The sequence below is a fragment of the Lissotriton vulgaris genome, chromosome 11, assembly GCF_964263255.1.
Source record: "Lissotriton vulgaris chromosome 11, aLisVul1.2, whole genome shotgun sequence".
In the NCBI taxonomy this organism is placed as follows: domain Eukaryota; kingdom Metazoa; phylum Chordata; class Amphibia; order Caudata; family Salamandridae; genus Lissotriton; species Lissotriton vulgaris.
Genome location: NC_141699.1, coordinates 743,521,834 through 743,543,493, shown reverse-complemented (window position 1 = coordinate 743,543,493; position 21,660 = coordinate 743,521,834). Strand labels below are relative to the sequence as shown.

The 21,660-nt window shown below is 47.3% G+C and overlaps 1 protein-coding gene across 1 annotated transcript; it reads right to left on the bottom strand.

Annotated features, from left to right (window-relative positions):
* Nucleotides 1-1,308: 1,308 nt before the first annotated feature.
* LOC147683431 (C-C motif chemokine 20-like) lies at nucleotides 1,309-12,870 on the bottom strand. The gene is made up of 4 exons (XM_086943860.1): nucleotides 12,519-12,870; nucleotides 10,487-10,601; nucleotides 8,980-9,057; nucleotides 1,309-5,486 (listed from the first exon to the last, which is right to left on the bottom strand). The coding sequence occupies exons 1-4, from the start codon at nucleotides 12,601-12,603 to the stop codon at nucleotides 5,387-5,389; spliced, it is 378 nt and encodes a 125-aa protein (XP_086799986.1). The 5' UTR covers nucleotides 12,604-12,870; the 3' UTR covers nucleotides 1,309-5,386.
* Nucleotides 12,871-21,660: the final 8,790 nt, after the last annotated feature.

Below are 21,660 nucleotides of genomic sequence, written 5' to 3'. Positions count from 1 at the left end.
TGGTAATTGACGGTTAATGTTTTTACCCTCATTCCCTCCTCTCATGTAAATTGCTTTTCCCCATCCATTTTATTTCTAATGCTCTTGTGGTGTTGTAATTGACTATTTATGCTTTACCCAATGCAATTGTTTTATTTATTATACTGCCTCTGCTCCTGTAAAGGCTCTGATACGCACAGGTTCAGCCAGCACTATATAAAACCTCTCAAATACATAAATAAATAACTTATCTCACACGCTGCCACTGTTTGTCACACCAGCTCCCTCGACACTTTAACACAGTGAATAGCCAGTATCACACTCTGGAAAACAAGGTAAGCTGGAAACGTTTGCCCAATGTGGGTTTCCAGCTCTTCTTCAGAGTTTCTGTACAGAGAGTGTAACTTCCCCAGGGCACTGGCCTTTTCGTGGTGTGGGGGACGCAGTGACTCTCAAACAGGCTTGCCAAGAAGCCCTGCCTCCTTTCCATGGTCATGTCCACAAAAATCTCTTCTACAACTCATTAGACAGTAAATGCCCAAGCCACCCCCTTCTCCTTTCACGCAGTGAATAATTTTTGGAAAATGGCAAATCTATATCATTCACATAAAAGGTACAGTATACAATGTTGTTTGTTTTATATTTACAGTGTGAAACATAATTGCCTAGTAATGTAGGTTATTTGACTCTCTGCTTGCCTTTCTAATGTGTTTGAAGGTTATTGTCAATGCTTAATTTGTAAAAAATGACAATTGAGACTTTTCCTTGCCACCTAAATCTATTAGATTGGCTTGGGTAGCAGGTATTAATCATTTTGGAGCTGTATTAAATGATTAAACAACTGTTGTTGTGCATGTTTCAAAATTAGACAAAGAGTGCCACCATGTGGTGAACTGTTATAAGTGCAGGTGTTGACAATTAAGTGCAGGTGTCGAGCACAGGAAACCACTCGCTCAAATTAAGCACTGGTTAGAGGGCTATGTGCCTTTGTCTGTCACCTCCAGGTGACCTCTCGTCCATACCCCCACCGACCTTGTTTCAGAGATAACCTAGCAGCAAATGTGACTCGCTGTTTTCACTGTTTCCACTCAGTAGATTATGGACCTCCACCAGCTATCCCCTACAGATACCAAAACATCTTCTCACAACAGCCAGATTCATCCTACATAACCCTCGATGGGATTCTCAAGAGCAGTGGGGATGCCGAGGAAGGTTTGTGAGGGCGTTCTGTGAGGTGCCTACATGCACCTACAGTGTAGATGCAGCTAAGAGGGTCTGCTTCTGATAGTTCTGACTGCACGTCGAAAAAGAAACACAGAAACATTAATGTTCATATACATTTCTTGTCTTTTATTAAGAAAATAATAAAGAAATGAGACATATAATCTTAGCTTCCGCCTTGAAGCAACATTTAATTCTCAATGTGAGAAAATAGCAGAGGGTCACAGTTAACCCATCACAGTGCAAAGCAGAGAAGTGTACAGCTTATATTCACAGGTGGAGGACGATTGCATCGATTTGTATGCGTCCAGGAAATAGGGCTGTTTGGAATTATGTGAACAGGAGTAATAAGGCTGCATGGGGTGGTAAGCACGGGGGAATATGGCTTAATTGAATTATACTGATATGGCGAGTAGGGCAGGATGGAGTTAGAAGCACTGGAGAAACAGGACTCTATGAAGTTATATTTAAGGGAACTTCACTGAGTTCTACGCACAGAGGAAACAGGACTTCATGGTGCTCTATCCACTGGGGAAACACGACTGCATGGTGATATATGCACTGGGGAAACAGAACTGCATGGTGCTATATGCACTGGGGAAACAGAACTGCATGGTGTTATATGCACTGGGGAAAAAGAACTGCATGGAGTTATATGCACTGGGGAAACAGAACTGCATGGTGTTATATGCACTGGGGAAACAGAACTGCATGGAGTTATATGCACTGGGGAAACAGAACTGCATGGTGCTATATGCACTGGGGAAACAGAACTGCATGGAGTTATATGCACTGGGGAAACAGAACTGCATGGTGCTATATGCACTGGGGAAACAGGACTGAATGGTGTTATATGCACTGGGGAAACAGAGCTGCATGGTGTTATATACACTGGGGTACACAAGAACTGCATTTTGTTAAATGCACTGGGGAAACAGAACTGCATGGTGTTATATGCATTGGGGAAACAGGACTGCATGGTGTTATATGCACTGGGGAAACAGAGCTGCATGGTGTTATATACACTGGGGTACACAAGAACTGCATTTTGTTAAATGCACTGGGGAAACAGAACTGCATGGTGTTATATGCATTGGGGAAACAGGACTGCATTTTGTTAAATGCACTGGGGAAACAGAGCTGCATGGAGCTACGTGCAGTGGAGAAAAGGTTGCATGAAGTTATATTTACAGAGGGAAGAGGACAGCTTGAGGTTACACGCATGGGGTGAAAGGGCTTCATGGAGTTACATGCACAAGAGAAACGGTTGTATGAGGTTGTATGAATAAAGGAAAGAGATCTCCATGGAGTTACATGCACAGGAGAAAGTGCTGAATGACATTGTATTCACAGAGGAAAAAGGTGTCCATGGAGTTACATGCACTAGTGGAAGGGATATATGAAGGTATATGCACCTATCATAGAGGGTTGCATGGATGTATAGGCACTGGGGAAATAGGACTGCACGGAGTTGCATGCACAGGAGAAAGGTGCATGAAATTGCATGCACACATGAGAAAAGACTGCATGAAGTCGCCTGCACAGGAGAAATGGCTGCATGGAGTTATAGACACTGGGGAAATAGGGCTGCATAGAGGTATAGTCACTGGGGAAATAGGGATGCATGGAGGTATAGGCACCAGGGAAATAGGGCTACATGGAGGTAAAGGCACTGGGGAAATAAGGCTGCATGGAGGTATAGGCACTAAGGAAATAGGGCTCCATGGAGGCATAGGCACTAGGGAAATAGGGCTCCATGGAGGTATAGGCACTGGGGAAATAGGGCTGCATGGAGGTATGGGCACCAGGGAAACAGGGCTACATCAAGGTATGGGCACTTTTGGAAGCAGGGCTACATGGAGGTATAGGCACTGGGGAAATAGGGCTACATGGAGGTATAGGCACTGGGGAAATAGGGCTACATGGAGGTATAGGCACTAGGGAACTAGGGGACTAGGGCTACATGGAGGTATAGGAACTAGGGAAATAGGGCTACATGGTGGTATAGGCACTGGGGGAATAGGGCTGCATGGAGGTATAGGCCCTAGGGAAATAGGCCCACGAGGAGGTATAGGCACTGGGGAAATAGGGTTACCTTGAGGTATAGGCACTGGGGAATTCGGGCTGCATGGAGTTGCATGCACAGGTGAAAGGGCTGCATGGATTTGCCTGAAAAGGAGAAAGGGCTGCATGAAGGTAAATGCACAAGAGAAAGTGGACTATATGGAGTTATATGCACAGAGGAGAGAGACCCACATAGAGTTATATGTACAGGTGAAAGGGCTATAGGAAGTAGAATGCACAGGGCAAAGAGGATTGCATGGAGTTAAATGCACAGGGGAAATAGGGCTGCATGGAGTTATATGCACAATTGAAAGAGGCCAGTACGGAGTCACATGCAAGGGTGAAAAGGTTACCTGAAGTTATATGAACTGAGGGGAGTGGATTGCATGGAGCTACATGGACGGGGGAAAGAGGGCTGCATGGTGTTACATGCACAGGTGAAAGAGGGGTGCATGGTGTTACATGCACAGGAGAAAGGGGCCTATCGAATTATATGCTCAAGGGGAGAAGAAGGATACACAGATTTATGTTCCATGGAACAGAATCTGGATGGTCCTGTCTGTTCATGGTGTAGAGGAAAATGTTATCTTAAATACCAAGGGCTGATTGTGACTTCAGCCCTCACACAAAAGGAATGCAGAAATGCATACAATGATGTGCAAAGGGAATAATTGGTTCAAAACAGCAACCCAGACGTAGGATAAAGGACTGCATGGGATATTATACACAAATCAACACGAAGTAACGACACAGAAGGGATACAGGCATGCTTAAAGCTGCATAGAAAAATACCTGGCTGCAATGAGCCTCAAACAAAGGGCAGAAAAACGTCTATGAACACGTAGGGGCGGCACAGGGTAACATCCAATGAGTGCATTAGTCTTTGTTGAGGTATACACACAGATGTACACATTTTCATGGAGTCGCACTAGTGTAAAACACAAAGGTGCATGGAGTTATATACACACTGGATGAGATATGAGTAGAAATAAATATTCATGGAGTACAAGAAAACATGTATTACATACACGATGCATATAAGTGTGCATAGAGCTGTCTGCATAGGACCTGATTTAGAGTTTGGCAGACGGGTACTCCGTCACATATGTGATGAATATCTCATCTGCCTTATTACAAGTACACACAAATGTGACAGATATCCCATCCACCTTATTACAGTTGCATTATAGCATAATGCACTTGTAATAAGACGGACAGGCTATCTCTCACATTTGGGGTGGAGTACCATTCTCCAAACACTCAGGGGCATATTACCAACAACTAGCGATAATTATCGCTATGTTGGTTTAGCGGCGATATTTTTGTCGCCGAGCTGCGGCGAGTTTTATCGCTTAGGAACCTTGCTATTATCAAGGTTTATCTCCTAAGCGATAAAAATCGGCCGAAATGCATGAATATCGCGGAAAAGTCAGCGATATTCATGCATTACCGAGCTAATGCTCTTAGCCATGTTATCCACCTACCATTGGATAACATGGCTAAGAACTGCTCAGGGGCAGGTGTTAGCTTTTGGAGATATTCGCGCTTAGCACGAATATCTCCAAAAGTTGGTAATAGGAGATAGCGATGTTAGCAACTGTTTCCAGTCACTAACATCTTGGCACGCCCACTTTGCATGTCATTAGTGATAAATATCACTGACATGCAAAGCGGGGTCCAAGATGGTCGCTATCTCCCACGAGCTGTCGCTAACTGGTGTTAGCGACAGCTAGGTAATAGGGAGATGATTTTATCTCCACTTTCTTGGCTTTTAAAGCCAAAAAAGCGGAGATAAACCCCCTTGGTAATATGCCCCTTAATCTGGCCCATGGTCTATGAAAGCATGCATGGTTTGACTTGCACCGGGGTTTGACCCTCCTCGTCTCCTCTCCTCCACAACAATACCAAACTATAACATTGTTGCAAAGTCATTTTTGGCTTTAAGAAAAAAGCAATATTTAGGCATCTCTAGCCCAGGTAAAAGCATTCTGCAGGCACAAAATAGCGCGTATTTCACTGGCCTTCAGCAGGTGAGTTAAATTACGATGCAATGTGGATCAATGTCAGCCGATGCTGCAGCTTCTAACAAAGCAGGAGCGTCTGCCAGGTTGCAGGCATGGATTTACTCTCCGGAGGTTAGGATTTGTGAGCCTTGTTTACGGGGGTTGGTTTTAGGACCCTTGCGAGGACCTCGCCTCCCCTTGCTCTCCTTGGTTCCCTTTCTGTGAAAAGAAAAAAAGACATGTAACCGAATATGAGTGGGGTGAGCCACAATGCATCCAAAAATAATTTTCTGCTGTGAATGTAGTGGTCACTCAAACAGGCTTGGTCTGGACACCCCTTGCACGGTGAGCGCAGGTCGACCTTACATAGCGGAAGTGACATCACACAACATTTTACTGATGAATAGCAGTACATGGTCGACCCACATGACCCTCTTGAACTGAAACTCAAATGGAGTAGAAATTACGGAAATTAATTAGGGATCAGAGACCCCTTTTCACTTTCAGTTCCTGATGCCGCATTCATGACCCGTGAGAACAAGAGAAGCACCGGAGGTATCAAATTGCATGTCCTGGGTAGTATTTGCAAACCCTAGCTATCTTGACTCAATGTTCATGCAATGGTATGGTTTGCTTTGTGTGCTCTAGGTTGGTTTATAGTGTACCATAACTTCAGTATGATGCAAGCTCCTGAAGCAGGTTGGTTACACGAAGAGAGGCCAGGATCCCTTGTGTAGGTATGTGTGTGTTGCCAAACCAACACTGAAAATCTTGTATGAGGCTCGTTGTACCCCCCCCCCCCCCCCAAAAAAAAAGACAATATGGGTTCCACATGGATGCTTATATATCTAGGAATATTTTATCAAAAGACAAATCTCAATAGAATCTTGAGCATTGGTTGGTGTCTTGGCGCAGAACTCAACCACCTCAAATAAACCAAAAATATTGTTTCTGCCTCCCAGGAATGCATAAATGCAGCATTCATCTGTGTACCGTCCCTCTTGCTTCATGCAGTGATGGTGGGTGGCATCATCCACATCTAGATACACTCAATTCACATTTTCTAGTATGGATTAGGACAGTTCCCAACCAGCTTGTGTAGATCTCACCTTGGGAAGATGAAGAGGATACACCCACCCCATCCCCCAGGACCTTAATACAACGTGAGATGTTAAAATGCAGGTGTTTAAATACAGCAAAAAGGGTGGGCCTACATCCCTGGTTGTCCATCTTGCTGTGCCTTCAAGCCAAAAGGAACCCCTTCCTCTCCAGGAATCAATTCAAAAGCATCTTCTACAGCAGACGCTGTGGATGTGCGATTAGGAAATGGTCCTAGATTTGTCTGTGACCCTAAGCTGGATTTCAGAGGCTCCTACATTCAAGGGCACATTCCACTCCTAAAGAAACTGTCACTGATGCTCCTCTTGGTCGCACTTGACAAGACCTGTACAAAATATTTTTACACCAGTGTAAATTTGTGTAATTCCCAAACTTTGCATCACATGAAACGTGTAAAATCTTCGCCTATTTCATATAACATTACATTTCATATGATTTTAGCCCGTTTGTTACAGGTTTGAAAAGAATGAATCCTATCGACAGACATTTTCTCCTCTAACAATATATTTTCGCCTCAATTCAATCTGCTGCTGGTATCATGCATCACCTTAATTATGCAAGGAATATCTCATAGAGAAAAGTTATATGAGATACCAATAAAATGTATTTTTAGTAATACATGTAATTTTGCTAAGAATTTGTAGATTTCACACACCCCTTCTCCTGATGCCATGCACAGAGGGGTTCAGCACCACATCAGGCTTCCTTAGGTTTTGTCTACTTTTCAACGACGCAAGGTTTCCAGTGAACAGTCTAATGAACTCTTGTAGTTGCCGTGTTGATTAAATTCAACTCAGCCTTGGACCTAAGTACCAGAATTGACTGGATTGTGAAAGAGAAAGCTTCCAACTCAAAACATGGGGCCTCATTTATGAGGCTGTGCGTCACTTTTACGCCGTCGGTGCGTCACTTTTTGTGACGCACCAGTGGCATAAAAAATGCGCCTTGTTGCGCCATATTTACAAAGTGACGCATCTAGGTAGATGCGTCACTTTGTAAACCCCTGCACCACATTATACCTGTGCCAGCTATAATGTATGCAAGGGGGGGCGTTTTGACGCAAGAAAGGATCATGGAAGTGACGCTGTGCCATTTCTTGGCCGCTAATGCATCAAAATCTTACGCCTGCTTGATGGCAGGCGTAAGACTGACGCAGGCACTAACAACATGGGACTTGCCCATGTGAAAGTACACATTGCTGGAGTTGCGTCACTTTTGTGACACACTCCAGCAATGCGTCACTTTTGCGCCTACAGATACGTCAGAAATACTGACGTATCTGTAACTCCTTGCGACATGATGCGTCATATCTATACTACTATAATAAAGGAAGAACTTTGGGGCTTTGAGGCGGGTAAACTCGGGAACCACAGCGCCAATCCACACACCCGATACACCGTTGTAATCGTCAGGGTGTGCAGATGGTTATAGGCTATATAAATTTTAAAAAAAACGTTATTTAAAAATGTACATTAAAAAAAAAGTAGTCCCTCCAAAGTAGCGCCGGCGGCGACGTGCGTGCTCACGTCAGGAGCGCGGGAAGGAGCGGCGTCCAGGAGCGCGACGAGGAGCGGCGGACATGGTGCGGGGGAGGAGCGGTGATGTGAGGAGCAGCGGACAGGCGGGAGGAGCGGTGACCAGCGGCGGTGAGGAGCGAGGAGTGGCGGAGCGGTAAACTGAGGAGCGCGGGGGAGGAGCAGCGGCTGAGGTAAGGGGACCCACGGACAATGTCGGGGCAGGCGGGGGACGGGCCGGGCGGGGGCCCGGGCTTCTGGACAATGTCGGGGCGGGCGGGGGTTGGGGAAGCCTGATTGCTCCCGGACAAGGTCGGGACGGGCTGCTAGTTATAAATATGACGCATCAATCATGACGCAAGGAGTGCGCACTGAGAAGTGACGCATTGCTGCTTTCACGCAGCGATGCGTCATTTCTCATAAATGAGGCCCATGGTGTCCACGTGAGATGGCGAACATTGTTACTGCCTGGCATTAGATCTTTGCAAAGTCGTGGATTTCTTGATAAGTTGAGCCAGAATATGACATCAATTCCTGTGCTGCAGAAAAGATTCCTAAACATGCAAACCCCACAGCAGAATGGAGGAGTAGTTAGAAGGAGCGACGCAAACTCACCAAAGTGCTATCAAAAAAATGAACTCCGTGAAATCACGCATTGACAGTAACCTCCTCACTCCAGGCGCCTCGGTTTGGACAGTGGAACCCCATCAGGCATAGGTTATTTGCCTTTCAAGCTGTCACAGTGGATTCTAAGGGATATTTGCCCCAGCTACAGATCGTGGTTAAAATGGCTTGTGTATATTATGAGAATTAATTCACAGGGGTTCACAACAAAGTGATAATGAAAAAAGCACAGTCTCCATTCCAGTGTCCTGAAGTCAACAAAAGGAGGAACCTCTTGCTTTATGAAATTTCTAAATAAATCAACATTCAGGAGCTTCTTTTTCCCTAAGAGAAGCGGGATGTAACTGATGTGAAGAGAAGGCTTCCGCATAGGGAGATTATAGGAACAGAAGGATTTAACACGGCCAGGAGGATCCGACATGATAACCTGTAGTAGGGGAAAGGAGCAGACGTACCTCAAGTCCTTAAGGATGCGTTTCACCCAAGGATCTTCTGGGTTGGCACACACGTTGAACCGTTTCTTTGTGTGAAAGCTGTAAAAGAGAAAACTGGATATTAACTCATGCAAAATAAAATGTCACTCTTTCCCCAAACACACATGGTCAGTTTAGTTTTAGGATCTATCACTATCAGCCTCTATGTTGGCCACGATGAAAGCTGAATAACTCCATTGTATATTTTTTCACCACAATCAACAGTTGCACACGGTTGGAGAAAACTTTAACAGGGAATGCTGCCTGTCTCTGCTCAGTTTGATTAGATGTCAAAATATTGACCATAGCTTTTTTGACCTACACAGATATTTTTGACATGGCCACACTGTTCTTGGATCTATCTTGTGACTTTAGTGGCGCTGGGCTCGACTCGTCTCCCTCATTTTTGACTCACTGATTTCAGATGGTCAGGGTGTGGGCAACAAGCCAGCTTTAATACAACATGGCATTTGGGTGTTCTCTGATTTATTTTAACACCTGGGCTGTTAAATCTGTACATTGAGTCACAAGAAGTCTTGAATGGGGCATATTCATTTACCAACATATGGATGATATCCAATTATATCTCCAGGTCTTCCTGATGTAGGACAACAAGAGCCTAAGGTACTCTCCGTGTGCATTAAGAGGGATTGAATGTTGAGATATTTTAGTAACTAAGGGCCACATGTATCAACTTATTTTGCATTCGCAAACAGTGTGAATTGTTTAATTTGACCGTTTGTGAATGCAAAATAGCTTTCAGGATGTACGAAAGGCTGTGGCATTGCATTTTAGGTAATCACAAATTGCGTCCCTAAGCACATGTACCAAGCATTTTCTAAATTCAAATTGAACATTTAGGAAATGCTGTTACCATCGACTCCAAGTCGTTTTAACCATGTGCAATTTTTGAAAATGCACAAAAAAATGTCAGTGCCATGTAGCCCCCACATGCCCCTGGGGCATGTGTTGCATTTACATGTGCACATTTTTTGGGGGTGCTTCAGGGGGCCTTAGGCCCTCTGGACACCCTTGATTTTGCATCTCTTAATTTGCGATTACCAATTAGGTAATCGCAAATTATGTAATGCAACACCACACGCACCTATGGGCCTTCAGAATGCATGGAGTAGCATTTCCTAATAGTGATTACCTAACTGGGATTGCGACGCTATTTTCTTACATTCCATTTTGCATTCCCTAAATAGTGATCACCTAAAATTCTCTATTTAGATAATGAAACATGGAATTTTGATACTATGCCTCCATGGCGAGAGATTTTGCTATATTATGTTGTTCAGTCCTCTGGGGCACTTGGACACATTTTTCACAGTTCATAACACAAGAATATGATGAAAACATAAATAGAACAGCTGTTAACCTATTCTGCTCTCAGCTCCAAAACCTGGTCTGTAATTTTGTCCTAAAGAAGGAAAAAGACTCTGTAGACCTCCCCATACAGTCTAAGACCCTGTCAGTGCTCACTCACATGATGGCGTCCATGTCGCAGACATCGCTTGAGCTCTGGACGGTGAAACTGCTGATTACCTTCAGTCGCAGGGGCTTCTTTGTGTGGGAGTAACAGCAATCCAGGTCACCTTGTGCTAAAATAAAAAAAAACACATACATCTAAAACGGAGGTAAAGACTTTTAAACCTCCAGTTACCACTGACTCTCCCTTCCCACCCTCTCACTTTGATTCAGAGTCACAGGGACCCCTGGGGGACAGGCAGAGCAGCAATGCTTATAGCTTTTAAGTAACTCTTGGTCGGCTACCCACTATATTTAATTATTTAATAATTTTAGAATACTAAAGGTCCACAGAAGCCCACCTAGAAGCGCTTATATATGGAAGATGGGAGCCAGCAGGTATAGAGGAGGAGAAAGTGGGAGGAAGGAAGTAGGCTAGCTTCCAGAAATTCGGGAGATTACTCCTAAAATCAACAACAAGCACTTAGTAAAACGTCCAGAAAGGCATTTTTTTCAGAATCAAAATGTGTAGTTACAGGAAACAAATCAGCATTAGAACTGTTTTTTCACTTTTTGGCCCATAAAATTTCAGTACATTTAGCCCAGTGCCTCGGTTTTCAGAAAGGGTCAAAATAAATCCAAGATTCCATTTGTTCCAGTGCAGAATTAGTGAACAGCTCATATCAGAACGGACATTATTTCGGGTAGATGGTACTCTTTGTAAAAATAGCATTTATTTTCCCTTACTTGTCTCGTTGTTTGTGTTCGCCATTGTTGGTGAACGATTTCAATTAAGCCTTTCTGTGCCACTTGGCCGCTGTAAACTGTAGTCCTATTTCTCTGCTTGAAGAATGGCAGGCTTTTCCCCAAAATAAGCCACCCTATCAGTCCGAATCCTCTCGTAATCATCACAGGTATCACCACCATGTATGTGGATTGTGGAGGTCAGTAAAATTCAGTTTAGCTGAAATTCTTCCCTTCGACCAGAAGAGGGCAGACTGACACATTAATACAGTGAATATCAGCATTCTTATTTCTTGAAATATTTACGCCGTACGGTACAGTACACTGTTGATTTTCAATGGACGGATTGGACGCTGTAGTAGAGACCAGCTTGGGAGACTCATGACAAGACCATTCTGTTTTGTTGGGGGTCAAAGGTTAGTTTATAGAATTGCTGGGAGGTAGATGCTGTCATTTTAGTGTGTGGGTAGTGCCAGTAATAAGGTGTTGTATGTAGCAAATATGACCTTGACTTTTGAGTAAACAGAATGGTGTTTAGCTTGATTACACCAACTTCATGCACGGTGTAGTGTCAGGCAAATCTGTTTATATATGAAAATATACTAAATTAGTTGGCATAGTTGACGAAAGCTCAAAATATCGCAGTTTGATTCAATCGCCCAGTTTATTTATTCAGCTCTTTACACGGGTACGGCCAGTTGTAAACAACGTTTTTTTTTGCTGTGTGTGCTACAAACGACCAAGATCAAGTTCATCACCACACTTTTCAGGCACTGCATAGCACTGTGCCAGCACAGTCAGCAACAATCGCTAGGCACACACCTGCTCAGCGCCCGGACACACTTCCCAGCGCTCTACAAATCTGCATAACATAACAAGCTGACCAAACTTGACTTGAATAATATCACACAAGGCGTCGTCTAGGGGCCCAGTGGCGTAACACAGGCCCCCACAGCCCCTGCGGTGAGGGTGGGGATGGGCACCCTCGGCACAATACTCTGGCCAGAGGGCGCCTGATTACATCTAGAGCGGGACCCTCCATGTACCTTTCATTTTGTTTTTTAAATCAAGTTGTTGTTTTTAGAATTACTCTTGCTATTTTAATTAATAAATAGTATTATTACTATTAAGGGGTCTAACACGCACATAATCACTGTTTCCTAGAAGATATACAAAAGACTCTCGAGGTCAGAGTACAGAGGTTTCATCATCAGTGACGTCATATAATAAATAGAACACACCCAGTACAGAGGAAAGAGGAGCTTTGACTCATACCTGATGCAATCAATTAAAAAAGATGAACTTACCTGCTGTATTGCCACAGTTGAGGTGCAACACCGCCAGAACGACGCAGGAAGCTAGAAACAGACATCGGTTGCTTACAACTGTCATGGCTCGCGCTGGACTTTCGCTCGGTCTGCTGAAGGCTCCAGGTAGTCACGGCTCTCACTTCTTTTGAGGCGGGGACATTTTATAGCCTTCAAAGGGGATTTTTTTTCAGAGACGCGCTCCGGCCCTCCTCCTCCGCCGGGGCGCATTGCTTTTCTGTGGTGGGGATTTCCCCTCATCTTGTGTCCCCGAGTGCTTGGTCCCCGGCCCGTGCGACCTTGTTGGGATTGTTTTTCAAAGTCACCTTGTTGCGTCGGCGTGGAACTGGTTGTGGCACTTGGTTACACTCGGGGGAAGTACACGGCAGGTGTCCCGTGGAAGAAATGGGAAGTGCTGTCTCGCAGATGGTGATGTCACTCATGTACTGATTACCGCACGTGCCTGCCAGCACTTATTCTGCAACACGGGGAGGTGTGGAAATTCCAAAGGGACTTCAGGACAAAGCTGCTTCAGTGTGAAATGAATGTGAATTGCCTTCCAACTTTGGAAAGTATGCAGTAACTCCCTGGTCCCGGGCACCCCATTAATTGGGTGATTACATATACAAAACAATGCCCTGTTCTCATTCTCGGTGCAACCTCTGAGAGTACATAGGTGAGCCAGAAGCACGCAGAGCTAAAGTTTGAATGTATGGCTTCTCGCGCAATAAAGTCACTGTCCACAACTTCTTAGTCAGCAAGAAAGGCCACTTTATTAAGACAGGTTATAAACAACACATCAAACCACTTCTTCATTTATTTATTTAATTACTAATTCAAACTGCTCTCAGCCTAACAGATCATTCCTACCCACTGATAAACCCCCCACCAAGTTAACCCTAACCAAACCAGAAGCCCCTAATTCTTATGTATACCCCTTCCTTTCCTACAACTGCCTATTGAGGATGGACCAACCCGCTTCAGGCTGCCAACCCCCCACTAAAATCCGCACACAAAAAAAAACAACCTGTCTTAAAGTGGCAAAATAAAAAACCCAACTAAACCAGCACGAAAGTACTGGAAAAACAAAAAAGGCCTAAAGAAAAATGGGGGAGGGTGGGTGGGACAAAAATGAACCTCACTGCCCGCCTCCCTAGTGCGCAATTCTCCCTTGCCCTGCCCTGGCCCTAATTCCCCCACCTGGCCCTCACTATTCAACCCCCACCTGCGGTGGCCATTGACCTGCGCAAACCTACCCGGGGAGAGACCGGCTCGTGCACGGCTCTCCCCGGTCCCCCCTCGCGCAATAAAGTCACTGTCCACAACTTCTTAGTCAGCAACAAAGGCCACTTTATTAAGACAGGTTATAAACAACACATCAAACCACTTCATTATTTATTTATTTAATTACTAATTCAAACTGCTCTCAGCCTAACAGATCATTCCTACCCACTGATAAACCCCCCACCAAGTTAACCCTAACCAAACCAGAAGCCCCTAACTCTTATGTATACCCCTTCCTTTCGTACAACTGCCTATTGAGGATGGACCAACCCGCTCCAGGTTGCCCACCCCCCACTAAAATCCGCCACCCAGGAAAACCTTTAGAGTTTTCCTGCCCCACCCAAACAGTGAAAATGAACTCTGAGAGCACCACAATTGAAAATCAAGAACTTTTGCAATTAAATCGCGTAACTCTAAAAGATAAAACAAGCATTAGAAATGCAATAGGTCTCGCAGCATTAGAGTTAGTGCTTTTAGAATTGTTTATGGGTTTTTTTGTAAATCTTTAGCATTTTTGTTTCCTGTAGCCAATGCTAAAGAATTAAAAAAAAAAAGCCATAAACATTTCTAAAAGCTCTAACTCAAATGCTCCGAGACCTATTGCATTGGAAATGCAATAGGTCTCGCAGTAGGAAAGTTTGAGCTATAGGTGTTATTTATTTTTTTGTTTTTTATTCATGTGTTGTTTTTTCTAAATAGCTAAATTAATAGCTTTCTTCTTTACAAAGCCAATAGTTATAATTTTTGTAAATGTGACACCTCTAGCATTTGTAAAGCAACATGTTTTGTATTAACGGGACTTATCTGTGACTTATATGTATTGATATTAAAAAAATCAATGGCTTTAAAAAACAATCAATAATTAATAAGTAAATAAAATGGATTTTATTTTATATTGCCAATAGCTTAAAGTTTATTACATATATTTAGTGAAGATGCTGTGGTTGCGCTGAGTGAGGGTGAGTGAGGGTGAGGGTGAGTGAGGGTGAGGGTGAGTGAGGGTGAGGGTGAGTGAGGGTGAGTGAGGGTGAGTGAGGGTGAGTGAGGGTGGGTGAGGGTGGGTGAGGGTGAGTGAGGGTGGGTGAGGGTGGGTGAGGGTGAGTGTGGGTGAGTGTGGGTGAGGGTGAGGGATTGAGGGTGAGGGGTTGAGGGTGAGGGGTTGAGGGTGAGTGAGGGTGAGGGGTTGAGGGTGAGTGAGGGTGAGGGGTTGAGGGTGAGTGGGGTGAGTGAGGGTGAGGGTGAGGGGTTGAGGGTGAGTGAGGGTGAGGGGTTGAGGGTGAGTGAGGGTGAGGGGTTGAGGGTGGGTGAGTGAGGGTGAGTGAGGGTGAGTGAAGGTGGGTGAGGGTGAGGGGTTGAGGGTGAGTGAGGGTGAGGGGTTGAGGGGGTGAGGGGTTGAGGGTGAGTGAGGGTGAGGGGGTGAGGGGGTGAGGGGTTGAGGGTGAGTGAGGGTGAGTGAGGGTGAGTGAGGGTGAGGGGTTGAGAGTGAGTGATGGTGAGGGTGAGTGAGGGTGAGGTGTTGAGGGTGAGTGAGGGTGAGGTGTTGAGGGTGAGTGAGGGTGAGGTGTTGAGGGTGAGTGAGGGTGAGGTGTTGAGGGTGAGTGAGGGTGAGGCGTTGAGGGTGAGGCGTTGAGGGTGAGGCGTTGAGGGTGAGGCGTTGAGGGTGAGTGAGGGTGAGTGAGTGAGGGTGAGGGTGAGTGAGGGTGAGGGGTTGAGGGTGAGTGAGGGTGAGTGAGGGTGAGGGGTTGAGGGTGAGTGAGGGTGAGGGGTTGAGGGTGAGTGAGGGTGAGGCTGAGGGGTTGAGGGTGAGTGAGGGTGAGGGATTGAGGGGTTGAGGGTGAGTGAGGGTGAGGGTGGGTGAGGTGTTGAGGGTGAGTGGGGGTGAGTGAGGGTGAGGGGTTGAGGGTGGGTGAGGGGTTGATGGTGAGGCGTTGAGGGTGAGTGATGGTGAGGGTGAGTGAGGGTGAGGGTGAGTGAGGGTGAGGGGTTGAGGGTGAGTGAGGGTGAGGGGTTGAGGGTGAGTGAGGGTGAGGCTGAGGGGTTGAGGGTGAGTGAGGGTGAGGGATTGAGGGGTTGAGGGTGAGTGAGGGTGAGGGTGGGTGAGGGGTTGAGGGTGAGTGGGGGTGAGTGAGGGTGAGGGGTTGAGGGTGGGTGAGGGGTTGAGGGTGGGTGAGGGTGGGTGAGGGTGAGTGAGGGTGAGTGAGGGTGAGTGAGGGTGAGTGAGGGTGAGTGAGGGTGGGTGAGGGTGGGTGAGGGTGAGTGAGGGTGAGTGAGGGTGGGTGAGGGTGAGTGTGGGTGAGTGTGAGGGTGAGGGATTGAGGGTGAGGGGTTGAGGGTGAGGGGTTGAGGGTGAGGGTGAGGGGTTGAGGGTGAGTGAGGGTGAGGGTGAGGGGTTGAGGGTGAGTGGGGGTGAGTGAGGGTGAGGGTGAGGGGTTGAGGGTGAGTGAGGGTGAGGGGTTGAGGGTGAGTGAGGATGAGGGGTTGAGGGTGGGTGAGGGTGAGTGTGGGTGAGTGTGAGGGTGAGGGATTGAGGGTGAGGGGTTGAGGGTGAGGGGTTGAGGGTGAGTGAGGGTGAGGGTGAGGGGTTGAGGGTGAGGGGGGGTGAGTGAGGGTGAGGGTGAGGGGTTGAGGGTGAGTGAGGGTGAGGGGTTGAGGGTGAGTGAGGATGAGGGGTTGAGGGTGGGTGAGGGTGAGGGTGAGTGAGGGTGAGTGAAGGTGGGTGAGGGTGAGGGGTTGAGGGTGATTGAGGGTGAGGCGTTGAGGGTGAGTGAGGGTGAGGGGTTGAGGGTGAGTGAGGGTGAGTGTGGGTGAGGTGTTGAGGGTGGATGAGGGTGAGTGAGGGTGAGGGTGAGGGGTTGAGGGTGAGTGAGGATGAGTGAGAGTGAGGGTGAGTGAGAGGTTGAGGGTGAGGGGTTGAGGGTGAGGGGTTGAGTGAGGGTGTGGGATGAGTGAGGGTGAGTGAGTGAGTTTACTACCTTAAAAATGTATGATTTTACTACAAATGTACGTAAGTGAGCTTTTGGGTGTCAGGGTTGCCCCTGTGTTTGTGCATATGGTCTGTGCTCGAGAGGATGAAACACAGCTGTCCGGCCTCGTTGAGCGCTAGATTGCAGTATTCCCGAGACGCTAGTGCACAAAGCTTTTGGCGCCAACATGTCTAAATGAACTGAGTGCCGTATTTATGACGTCACACCTATTAACCCGCAGTCGCTCCAATGAATAGAACGTAGGGATCGTTTCCTCTAAGGGCACTATACAGATGTTTTCATTTATCTACTATGCTTAGTGCCTGGAAACTTCCCTGGCAATGTGAGATATATATTGACGAGCAGATCCCGTCACTGCGAGTGGAATGGTTCACTACGAGTGTGGGGATGGAGACAAGTGCTGGGGGACTGTGGTCACTGCGAGTCGTGATGCAGGTTGGGGAAGGAAGAAAGTGATGAATTGGAAGCGGTGTGCAGCTTCCCACAAGAGAGAGGTTAGTAAAGCAATCTAATGCTAGGGGAGCAGATACACGGGAGGTTTCAGATAAAAACCTACCTTGAACCATCAAAGAGACCCCTTGAAGTGCGCGAGCCTCCCTGCAAGTTGCCTGTGGTGCTGCAAACGTCCATTGCTCTTGTCTGCTGAGAAGCGAAATCTGCCATGTCGCTAAGCAACAGCCACATGGAGACAGCAGCACGAGAACACTGTGGTCCGTCCAAGGAATCCAGCTTACGTCATGGGCCAGAGAGGGGATGTGTTCATGGCGCTCTAGTCACACCGTAACATCCAAGTGCGTTCACCGGGAGAGAGGCGGCCACAGCTTCGAAACACGGCCTTGAAGGGGCGACTGTGGGCTGGAAGAAGACGGCATGGGCTGGGAAGGCGGGCGGGGGATTGGGGTGGGGGGTGAGGTGGGGAGAGGCAGAATGAAGCAGGCGGACAACAGATCGCGGAGGAGAAACGATCAAGGTAGAAAGAAGAAGGATTCAGAAAGTTAGAACACTACAAAGTAAGTGACGACAACATGGGGGAGCGGAGGGGATGCGCATGTAGGCACTTTGAGGACCACAGCCATTAATTAGTACATCAGCATACACGAACAAAACATGAAAGTCCCTAGATGCAAAACTGAACAACAAAACGAGAGACGCTATGAACAATGCTTATGGAAGAAAGCCACGTGTCCAGGCAGTTCGACTAAACAGCAAATAGTTATGCTGAAGGCAGGCTGCCACACAACAGCTAAGTTGAACCAAAGAAAGCCCTTCGATCACATTTCCACTACTACTGCAATACATTTCCCCATTTGAAAGCTCCACACGTGAGAAAAACACAAGAAAACATCTCAGAACAAAAAAAATACCACATTTCTCATGGATGTGCAAAGCGGCATGTAGATCAATGCAGGACTCCTAGGGGTCTAACGGACACATTACAGCTCCCACTGACTCTAGTGATGTGCTATATATTTCACTTCGTCTCCGGAATGGATGCAGCTCTGGAGCCAACAAGAGGAAATCAGGGGACGATCGGGGGTGCAAGGGAAATCGGAACCCCGGCAGGAGAAGATCAGGAGCTAGGAAAAGATCGGGAGGCGGAGAGTTGAGGCAGGCAGGCAGGCATGGGAGGGGAGGAGGAGGGGGGAGGAGAGCGAAAGGATCGGAGACACGGCGGGTAAAATAAACAAAACAAAAAAAAAGCCGGAGGGAAGAGAGGGGAGGGGGGAGGAGAAATGCGACACGGCGGGAAGGGGAGGGGGCGGAACGGGGGCGGAGAGGGGAGAGGAAGATCAGGAGCTAGGAAAAGATCGGGAGGCGGAGAGTTGAGGCAGGCAGGCAGGCATGGGAGGGGAGGAGGAGGGGGGAGGAGAGCGAAAGGATCGGAGACACGGCGGGTAAAATAAACAAAACAAAAAAAAAGCCGGAGGGAAGAGAGGGGAGGGGGGAGGAGAAATGCGACACGGCGGGAAGGGGAGGGGGCGGAACGGGGGCGGAGAGGGGAGAGAGAGAGTAGGCAAGGGTAAACAAACACGGACGTGCACGCGCCCGTGACTTTTAAGGTCAATGCGCATGCGCATAAGCTTAATACGCATGCGCATTGACCTTAAAAGTCACGGGCACTGCAAGGAATCGCCACGATTCCTTGCAGTTAGATAAAGAGTGGATGAGCCCCTATAGTCTCGCTTGCTCGATGCGCATGCGCATCGACAGGCGAGACCTAATGAGTGACCCATGCGAGAAAGGTGGACACCATCTTCACAAAATAGTTGCCATTCCGAAACCTGCAAAGTGAGGGTGAGCCAAAGCATAAATACAGAAATCATTGCAAAACAGTCTCATAGAACGGTACAGCTTCATCCGTGCTTTGTCCATCGCAGAATAATCCCTTGCACCAGTCCAGTGAAGTCGAGGCACGAATACTGTCCAGATCACCATGTTGCTCGCCCATGCCTCTCTGAGTACCTCCAGATCCATGTGCCGTGTTTTAATCAAAGTTAAGCCAGATAAAGAGACCAGGTCGTTCTCGCCCAAAAGAATGACTAGCAGGTCAGGCGGGCCCCTACCCTTAAAACCAAGAGTAGCCAGCAAAGGAAACAAACCCCTCCAACGCATTCCTCCAATACCATGCCAACAACCTCCTGTGTTAAACTGTTAAGACCTAAAGATCGCCCACAAAGTTGTCCTTCTGCAGCCACTGCAGCCCACGACACGAAGGAGTGTCCAATAATCCAAACCCTCCGGTTTAAGCCAGCCAGCCTGAGCCAGGGACCTAGTAGAAAAAGAAATGTTAACGAAGCAATGATGTGCTACTTTATCACATATTGCTCGCAACACCCCGACCTCCACCTCCCAATTCTCCGGATCTGAGACCAGTCCCACCCCTGCCGGGCAGCCCTAGTCGTCGCCCCAATCCTAAAGGAATGGGTACCAAATTGTGAAAGCTCCAATCCCAGAGCTAACAATACCTTCCGTAACACAGCCAATAACTGGACAACTGTAACGGGACTGCCATCAGCGTGACAAAAGCACAAGACTTCAAAAACACTCCCACTCAGACACCGGGCAAAAAGCCACAACACCACTCCTACCAAGAAAACCCACTTACCTCTACCCAGCTGGTCCGTTTTGGAAGCGCCCAAACAGATGCGCAACCTATCTGGTTCAAGAACCACTTCCTCACTGGTCATGCCCACCCTAGTGCGCAAGCCCAAAATCTCAAAGGCCCGAAAGGCCCCCCCGAAAAAACAACCACACAAAACACAACCTAAATTTGAAATACTCAAAACTCATCATAACAGCAAACCCTTTAATTGAAACAGCATTTGTTGGAGCAATCCAAAGTGACCGGCCGGTGCAAACACCTGGAAACAGACTGCAGCCTACCCAGGCCCTTCAAAACCTTGACCAACACCCCCCCCACTGGACCTCTTCCCCACCGCAGCAGCCCATAAAAAGAGACCCCCGCCAATTTGCCAGAGATGGCAACCTAAAAACATCAACAAACTTGTTACTCCAAATCCCAGATGTAGGTTTCTCCGATAAGTGTGAAGCTAACGGCATACCAATTCCAGAGTAAGGCAACTTTTTGCGAACAGACTGGACCACTTCACTTGAAGGCATTGTGTGAGCATCATCCCCTGTCCGCCCCGCTCGAATGGTGGTATCATCCCCTTGTGACTTACTTCACAGCAGCATGCCGCTCAGACAGCTTGGTAAGAGCAACTTGCTCACCATCATCCCCATCCCCAACACCAAGAGAACGAGTTCGTTTGATGGGGAGACTCTCCCCTTGTTGCCACACAGACCACCACCCTTCCTGACCTTTAGGCAACTGCGCCAACTTTTGTCGAGACACCGCAGAAATCCCCTTGGCGTGGCTTTGTTGAAGACGGAACTCTCACTTTTGCGTGGTCCGCACCAGACTCCTGCAAAAAACTGACGACATGGGATTGACCTCCATCGTAATACTCCCATTCGATACCATCACTGCACACTGCGCCCTGTTCCTGAAAAGAGGAATCCGCTCCAGAAACCTCTTCCGCTCTCCCCACCCCAAAAAAAACGCCGTTGGGGCAGCCCGTAACATAGTCCCCTGTCCGCTCACGTGAAATGGCGGCATCGTCCCCTCCAAACGTATTATTCATATCAGCTTGCCGCACAAGCAGCGTTTGAAGAGCAACTTGCTCCCCAACAACCTCATCCCCAATACCAATGGATCTAGTACGAAACTGGGTGACTCTCCCCTTGTTGCCAAACAGACCACCAGCCTTCCTTACTTTTCGACACCACAACATTCTCTGTTGAAACAACTCAGGGTCCCCTTGACGCGAAGTGATTGACGATGAGACTTGAACTTTTGCATGTTCGCACAGTACTCCTGCAAAATACTGAGAGAAACAGATTGCCCCAAACCCACCCCTCTTATTTGTGACTTGAACATGTGCAACATCCTCAATTCGTAATTCACCCCCTCCCTGTTATCATTAGAGACATCCAAAATAAGGTCATCATCATGTCCAACATAAACCCCACAGCCCCTAGGCAACTTGCCATCACCAAGTCCACCAACGTTAGAATGCCATTGGATAACTTTGCTGCGCACTGCGCCTCACATTCCAGAAGAGAAATCTGCTCCAGATCCCCTTCCAGTGCCCTCCACCCCAGACTGAAACGCCTCCTGCTCAGCCCATAACTGTGTCCTGTCAACCGAGGACCGACGCACTGTAGCCGTAACCTTGCCGTTGTAGCCGCTCAAGCCAGACTACACCGTACTGATATACCCACAAACCCCGGCCGCAGCAGTGGAAACAACCGCGCATGAATCGCCACCTGGAGCAGGCTCCCGGACAAGGACACCGCAGCATGCATAGAGT